An 8,832-nucleotide genomic window follows, 5' to 3' on the forward strand; every position below is an offset into this window, starting at 1 on the left:
CAATTTTGTCGTTATCATTGGAATACTTAGTGATCTTAATAAAATCTATAATTTTTAAACTCAAATTTTTATGCCGATATCTATGATTGTAGGTCTTCAATTTGTGGAACAACATCAAGGTGCACCCCATGTCAATTGCATTGGTTCACAAATTTTGATATTTTTTGCGCTCCGCATGCCACTATCAAATTCTTATATAAAAGCAATTGCACATCGAACATCGATTTAATTTTTTTTATGGATAAGATTTCGAGGTATTTGCAATTTATTCAGTCAAAACACTATAAGAGCTCCACTTAATTACGTATATATTACGTACTGTTAAAACAATCCTAATAGGAATTATAGCAAATGAAAGATAATGAAATTACCGATAAACAGTGCATACCTATATCACAGATGCAATTAGAAATTTGCTTACCATCATCAGAATGTGGATATGCAATTATGTGAACATCATTTTTTTGGGTTTTAGTTAGACAGGTTGCCATGCTCCATAGTCCACGAAATAATCAATTTAGTACAAACGAATATCCTGGCAAGAAGAATTTCACAACTTTAATTTGCCTGCCGGGATTGCACGTTATAACGGCTTTGGACCCTCTTCTTTTGTGTCATTTCATCGATATTTTTTATTATTAAATTGGTGAAATATTGTAGACCACCAATTCTGTCAAACTGTCTTCAAAGATTTCCCCAAAAGTATCGGCATCTGTAAATGTGCCCGCTATGGATACTTGGAAACTATTGATAATATTGAAATAATATTAGCTGCATGATAAGTAAGTGTAAGTGAGGAAATATCCCTTCAGTACTCCAACCAATATTTTACATTCCTTCCTTAGAAGTTGGTTGTTTTCGTGCTGCAAGTTCGTAGCATTATTTTGGCAATCCTCTGGGAAGTCGAGGCTTCCCATAAAAACTGTGCTTCCAGTGTTAGTTCCTCGTCTAGTTACGCCTTTAAAACTGAAAGTGCGGGAAATATGTTTACTCATCCTAGGTAAGCGAATTCCTGCCTTAGCAAGTTCGTCAACTCTATTATTTTCCTCTATTTCTTGTGCCTTGGTACCCAATAAATCGTGACTTGCCTACTCTTGCAGAGCTCGTCCATTTGAGTTCTGATGTGTTGCATACATTCCGAGCTAGTCTCATCAGCCATTATTGCTTTAATAGCCGCTTGTCTATCGATGTAGATATTTGTGTGTGTCGAGTGCAGTAAATTCTAAAGCTAATTCAGCTACTTTGGTTACTGCAAAGATTTCGGCTTGAAATATGCTACAGTGATTAGGAAGCCTGCAAAACTTTCGGAGATCAAACTGGATTGAGCACAATATAGTGATGGTTACAAATATTATGTATTACGAGAAGGTCAAATACAGTATAAGTAAATATTTTAAATGTATGCACATTTCTTAATTTTTGTAATTAGTGCATGTAGACTTCCAGTTTTTCTTGTAGGTTTTACCTTCTATGCTCAACCTATCTAAAACCGAACGGGGATCTCAAAAATTGACACATTTTGATTCTTTTCTGCATTTTGTTGCTGTTCTCGTATATGCACATACTATACAGCTCACCAGCAGAAAAAAATATTGCTAGTCGAGCATCAGCATACATACATACATATTTCTCCTTTACGTGTCAAAAAAAACTACTTCAAAATTTTCATTTTACTATGCCGGCCTAAGTACATATAAGTAAAGACATATTTTCACCTAATTGAGAGCGAGTGGTGATTTCTCCTTAATTATCTACCCACAGGTTTTTGAATGTTGAGCGATATATATGTATGTATGTACATACTCGTACCAGTTGCTTTAATTTAATTCAAGTCATCATTTCGTTGCAGCTCTTTTTATTTGATCTCTTATGAACGACTAGTCTCATGCAATAAATTTCATAGTTACTTAGAAAATACAATTGAACTAAAATTTAAAATCACAATACGTTTAAATTCTATTACTCATTTTCATATACTATACGTATGTTTGGAATTGTAGGCCATATCAACCTAATTAAAACTTAAGTTGCTGGCTCTGGACCCACGGGCAAATGTGCACCTTGTGGCTGAAAGCCATGCTCATCGGCTACATAATTCAGAGTATACTGCACGCCATCTGGCCCTGTCCAACTGACTGTGCCCTCGACCGATATCGAACCGGCATTTTTTACTGTGGCCATTTCCTTACGCGATACGCCATCACTGGTCTCAAAACTATTGCGTGTGTAGTGGGATGTGAGTGTGTGTGTGTGAGAGAGAGAGAGAGAGCGACAAAGAGAGAGGCATTGAATATTAAGGAATTAGTAGTCATAGTGAAGTTATTAAAATCTAATATCTTATATACGTACGCAAAATTATAGCCATTGGCACCGACGTTATCATTGGAAAAGTTAACAATCTGCACATCGTCGTCACTGTGTGTTGTTTTTGTGGGCGTGGAATCTGGCACAGGGTTGGCGTTCGTCACGCATGCACCTATATAGAGTACTGCCACGAATACGAACAGTCGCGTCATTTTGCGCTAAGCTATTTCCGATAGCAAACTGCTCGCCTTTAGCTAGCTTTGATTTATTGCTTCTGAATGAAGTTGGTCGCTTAAGTCGTTTGTTTGCTAGCTGCTACTGTTGTGCGTTCGTTACTATTGCGTTGCCGCTATATTAACTTTTGCTCACTTTAGCTGGCCTGTCTGCCGGCCTCTCTAGCAGTACACGAAATCAGTGCAAACGTTTTTTCGGAACTGTTCAAAGCCGACAACTGCGCATCAAAATACGCTGTGCTATAGCTTTATATACTACTAAAAGGAAATACACAAACAATAAAATCCATCCATAAAACGTGCGACTCGTCGTCAAAGAAGAAAGAAGTTTTCTAATTATTTTTCCCAAAATAGCTGCAAATGAAATACATGAACAATAAAATATGCCAATAAGAGCAACGACACAACAAAAACAGCAATAACATGAAACAACAAATTAACGAACGAATAAATAACATACAATGGTATCGACTCACACACAAATGGAGCTAATATATTTCAAAATGTTAGAATAGCCTCAATTGAAATAAAGATCGACACTAATTTAGCAGCGAATAAGAAACGGTTATGTTAAAGTCGATCAAAAACAAATCACATACGTATTAACGATAATGCTCAGCTAAAAGTCAAGCACCGTAAATTTGAAGCCACTACAGACTTAGTGGCCAAGTTGTTGGTTCTGTTTAGGCACTGGTGCTTTGGCTGTCTGATGCCCCGAGTTGCTGCTGTGACATCAGTATGCCTTTTGTGTTGTTTTATGGTGTGTAGGTTGACTAAATCGCGTTCTGTTAGTCGTTGTGGCGGCTGGTACGCGAATGCATTGGACTCACCAAACGCGAGGCAATAAAAAAGTCACCGAGGACTACCGCAAACTAAACGACTCGACAACAAGAGCAGAAAGCAGTGACGAAAATGAAAGCTGAAGGTAAATATTAAAAAGTGCTAGTTCTGATATATATAAATGAGGATATATATATATATATATATATATATATATATATAATTTTTTTGCTTTTGCTTTTGTTTCAAACACACATTTGTATGTATGTAGTTGGTCTGAAAACTGCATTCACCAGATTGGTGTTTATTCCAAAATACTTAAATATGTATTTGATGCTCTAGGTACATACAAACATGATAAGTCCAGTTTTGGCAATCTCTCGTTTATTCACGCATGTACATTATAAATTTAAAATTAATTTTTTATTTGATTCAAGATAGAAAGCTCTCACAGTAAGAAACTCAGCCAAAAGATCTATTCTCAGACGCTTTTTGGTCACAGCAAAATTCTGGATTTAAACGGAAGGTCAGCCTACCTGATTCCACGAGTTAAATTTCGCAAAACGCCTAGCACCATTAAGGACAAAATGGATGGCAGAAAAGCCTGGAATTGAAATACTAGTCATAAAATTCCTTAACAGATGTGTCCAAAATTATGGAAGGAGTAGAAGCGGCTGTCTTTTGTCCGCAAATTGATCTGAAACAGTTTTCCAAACTCCCAAATTACTGTAATATATTTCCAGCTGAAATCTATGCCGCAACAAAAGCAGCTTAACTATCTTTGGAAAAAATTCCTCTTAATACTGGGACACTTATTTTCATTGACGGTCATGCGGCTTTTAAAGTAATCGTGGCTTCTTTCACTAACTCGAAATGTGCTCAACAATTCAGATCCAAAATAGATGAAGTCTCCCATCACTCCCACTTCTGAAAACGGAACTAAATGAGGCACTAGCGCTGAAAATGCAGTCGATTTGGGAACACTCAACCTTTTAGGACTTCGAGTACCAAAACTACATACTTTATTTTATCACTATCTAGGAGATACTGCAAACTATTGGTTGGGGTACTGATGGGACACTGTCTCACCTCATATAATGCAGCCGAAATGTCCAGAGTGGTGCGTGTAGGACTCGACAAATGTGTCTATGATCAACATATTTTTTATCCTTGAAGGATATTGCTGACAAAAGGCTGAACGGTTTTTTACAGCTCGGGAAGGCGTGCATTATAAATTATATGAAATCATGTCTTCCACTCCAAATGCGTGGCCCTGGCAACACAATGGACTCTAGAAGTCTAAGTGAGATCTTTTCACACATCAGCTCGCACTACCAAACCCAACCTAGCTACTCTATGTTTTTAATAGAAATATTTTTGACAAAGACAAAATTTATTTCATCGTACGCCATAAGCATTCTGTAGGTAGTTCTTGACAAAGTAAGGTTCGTGGAAATTAGATACCTGATACATTTTGCCATTTCTTTCAAGAATCTCCTGAAGCCAAAGTGGTTAGTTTCTAACTCAACATAGAAATTTAATGTAATAATCAAAACTTGTAAATCGCTGTCTTATACCCGTTTAATTCCTATGCATAATGAAATACGAATTTCCATTACGAATTTTCATTCATGGTGATTTCCAAAAGACCAGAAACTTTCTAGTGCAATACTACTTTTCGGTAGGGATGCCAATCTCGCGATCCCGATACTTTATTTGCAATATTTGATGATTTCTCATGAAACATATGACATGGAAATGGAAAATTCTTTTTTATAGCAACATATGTATATGTACATATGCATATCTCTGTTGTAAAAACTTACATGCAATAAAAAAGTTCCAGGATTAAGATATATATTGACCACCAAATGCACTCGTTTACTCTTTAATTTTTTTTGCTCGAGTTTTTTTTCAACATACTGTAAATTATTTTATGAGATATGTACACGAAAAAGTATTATTAAATACGCATAATTTGGTTTTCGCCTTTTATTTTGCTACTAATGAAATATTTTTCTCTTTATACATATACAAATGGGTATCGAAACTGATTCACTTATTATTTATTATATGGTAGGGAGGCTGCTGAAACAATATTTATGTAATTTTTTTTCGAGTTAAGTGGTTGACAAATCCTAACTATCTGAGACTTGAACGTCGCCGTAACCCAATTGGTTGGTGCGTGACCACCATTCGAAATCTTTAGTACGGCCGTCCCTCGGCGGGCTCCTTCTTATAAGAAACTATCTTTCCTCCTGTTCGGAAGCGGCATCATAAAACGTTTTTATTCTTTTTTTCAAAGAGGAAGCATCGAACGCTTAACTCCGTATATGTGGGACTTTCTCCTGAACTATACCTCCTACCACCAAAGTACCGACCGCTCCGGTACTAGCGTTAGATGAGAGCCATGTCGCTGTCCGGACCATAGAAAGGTAAGTTTCTAAGTTTCTTGTTTTCTTGGCGTTTGCGTCGACGTCTTGCCTACCCACTGTATCCAAACTGCTGCATCACTTCAGCGGTCACATGTTATCCCTCGTTCCAAGCGTTGTTGTTCTTCAGCATCAGTGGCATCAGATACTCCTCTAGAATCTTCTTCAAGTTCGCACCGCTCGCATTATGGATTCACTTGATGCTCCAAACGGTGAAGGTATGTTTCAAAAAATCTATGACTACTTAAGTAAGGTAGTAATATACTTCCCCATATATTATTTCTAGCCATTTTTCCACTCTGGGAATGAGGCGGTAGGTCAATCTGGTAAACTATGGCATGGTACCTATCACTGTGTTATATATATATTTATATAATTGGTGCGTACACCGTGTTTGGATGTTTGGCCGAGCTCTTCCTCCTATTTGTGGTGAGTGTCTTGATGTTGTTTCACAAATGGAGGGACCTACAGTTTTAAGCCGACTCCGAGCGCCAGGTATTTCTCATGAGGAGCTTTATCATTGCAGAAATACACTCGGAGGTTTGCCATTGCCTGTCTAGGGGCGACCGCTATTAGAAAAATCGTTTTGTTTGTTTTGATCATTCACCGATATTCGAACCTACATACTCTCTGAATTCCGAATGTAGTCACGCACCAACCCATTCAACTACGGCGGCCGCCTAACTGGGTTACGCTGCGCTATTTTACTACTTTTATGTGCATTGGTTTATTTTGCGCCTTATGACTGTAGCTGCACGCAACTTTTGCGCTACGAGGTGAAGTAGACATAGGCTACCTATGATGAGTGCCGCGTCTTCCGAGACCATTCTGAAGACAGAGCAGATTCTAAGCGCGCACACGCGATACGTAGAATTTATGATTCACGCAAATGCAGTATGTTTAAGTGCACCACGCCAAATAGTCGCGCCATAGAGTAAGATAAAACTCCATTTGTGGAACACTAGAAATAGGAGGAAGAGTTCGGCCAAAACTCAGTAAAAGGTGTAGTTTTCAAATAGAAGCCCCGGACTATTATCGGGGTACCGAAAATCGCGCCATTGTAAAAATCGGAAACACTTACTTCTCTACTATGCACATACCTGTCAGGTAAATGAGCCAACTGTTGCATTTACAAAAGCATTTTGACTTTGGCATCTCTACAAACGAACACACAGGGTTTCAAAGCATCTGATTTAGTGGATGTGTGCTCAAAACTTAATAATTATACATACATACATACGTAATCACGATTTTTTACTCTTCGCCGCATACATCAATTTCCATGATGCAACACTATATTTACTGTCGTACCAATTATTTCCGCTCGGCATACTGACACACATTTGTCCGTCATAATGATTCATTAGAAAAAGTGATTAGATTGTTTATCTTTATTGTTTGAAGCTTTTTTGAATTGAATTTCAAAGCACCAAGGAATAGTTTATTTATGTATTTGAAAACAAAATTCTATGCCTAGGCGACTATTAAAGTTAAACAACTGTTTTCATAACTGAAAGCCAAGGAAAATATTGTTTTGACTTTATTTGGCAATAATAGGATTTTATGCTTTAATGTTGGAAAAAAATGTAAATTTTCAGATGTGTCAGAAACGCAAATGTATCTTTGTATATAAAGTACTCTACTTGCCAAAAATAACAAAATGAATTTGCATATTAATCGAAAATAGAAATTTAAATATGAAATATATGTACATATAAATACAAGTAGATACATATATACAGGGTTATCTAATACAGACGTATGGTCAAATAAGAATTTCTTTTAGAAAAATATGTCTTTCTAATAAAAACAATGCACACAACATTTTGAATTGTTAAATAATGCTCTACTTATATGAAAACAGTGGAGTTTTTCGCTCGGAATTTCTATTTACAATTATATGATTATACTTTCGTGTCATTATAAGTTCGGAAAGTTCGGATAAGCATCATTTGGGGTAATGAAATGTAGAGATGGAGTGGATATATATATACTATATACAGGGGGCGTCTTCTTTTACGACGGTATAAAAACATTGAATAACTTTGAAAAAAAAAAAAATGATTTGTATAAGTGGGGTATTTTTATTTGGTTTGGTTATTTACAATTTATTAAAAATATTTTTTGAATACAATATCAATCAGGTGACCACCTTTATTAGCAATCACAAACTGTGATCTTTTTTCTGCGTTTGTCATCACCTTGTCAAGCATTTCGGGTTTTATAGCGTCGATTTCGGTTGTTTCGGTATAAAGCGATCCATGGTTGAAATTGTGCTGAATTGACGTATCGAAAACATGTTTGTTGAAGTCGATCGATTGGTAAATGACAAAGTTATTCAGGGTTCCTAAACCCCCCTACCCTTGAGGGAACCAAACTGTCAAGAAGAGGCGAGCTACCTAGAACTAGTATTAGATATGAAGCTCTCGTTTGCATATACATGCAAAAGAATTGTGGGGCAAAATGAGGCCTAACCCCAAAAATAGTACACTGGCTCAGCAGTGGTAAAGCCTATCATGACATACGGTGGTGGTATTCAAAGGGGTGCTAGTCTCTGCATAAGCGGGGCACTAAAGACTACGCCCTACAGCAAACAGCTGGAATCTTCTAACTTAGCCACTAACAGAAGATGTCACGCAAGAATAGTAGACGAATACCATTTCCTACATTAAACGACAGACTTTTGAAGCTCAGTAGAGTTGCATTTAAACACATCCTTTACCACAACTTTCCCAACGAGAGAAGATTGGGACAATGGGGTAATGGACAATAGAAGCGAAATCAGCATTTTTACTGATGGTTCCAAGCTAAATAATCAAGTAGGTGGAGGCCTTCATTCTGAAGGAATGAATGCCAACATCTCATTCCGGTTACCGGATCACTGCAGTGTATTTCAAGCTGAAATATTGGCTATCAGGGAAGGCCTGAAGAGATATAATCATATATTCAGATAGTAATCGGCCCTAAAAGCTTTAAAATCGCCTAGTATTAACTCGAAGTCAGTAAAAGACGTCAGTAAGCGACGTTTTGACAGAACTATCACAGTACTTTGTAATAAACCTGCTCTGGGTGCCGGGTCATCG

At 37.1% G+C, this 8,832-nt stretch overlaps 1 protein-coding gene across 1 annotated transcript; it reads right to left on the reverse strand.

The window, feature by feature from the left end:
• Positions 1-1,931: 1,931 nt before the first annotated feature.
• On the reverse strand, positions 1,932-2,745 carry LOC129242393 (endocuticle structural glycoprotein SgAbd-5-like). Its single transcript, XM_054879008.1, has 2 exons — positions 2,350-2,745; positions 1,932-2,215 (listed from the first exon to the last, which is right to left on the reverse strand). Exons 1-2 carry the CDS (start codon positions 2,514-2,516, stop codon positions 2,023-2,025), a joined length of 360 nt encoding a protein of 119 aa, XP_054734983.1. The 5' UTR covers positions 2,517-2,745; the 3' UTR covers positions 1,932-2,022.
• Positions 2,746-8,832: the final 6,087 nt, after the last annotated feature.

The sequence above is a fragment of the Anastrepha obliqua genome, chromosome 3 (assembly GCF_027943255.1).
Source record: "Anastrepha obliqua isolate idAnaObli1 chromosome 3, idAnaObli1_1.0, whole genome shotgun sequence".
In the NCBI taxonomy this organism is placed as follows: domain Eukaryota; kingdom Metazoa; phylum Arthropoda; class Insecta; order Diptera; family Tephritidae; genus Anastrepha; species Anastrepha obliqua.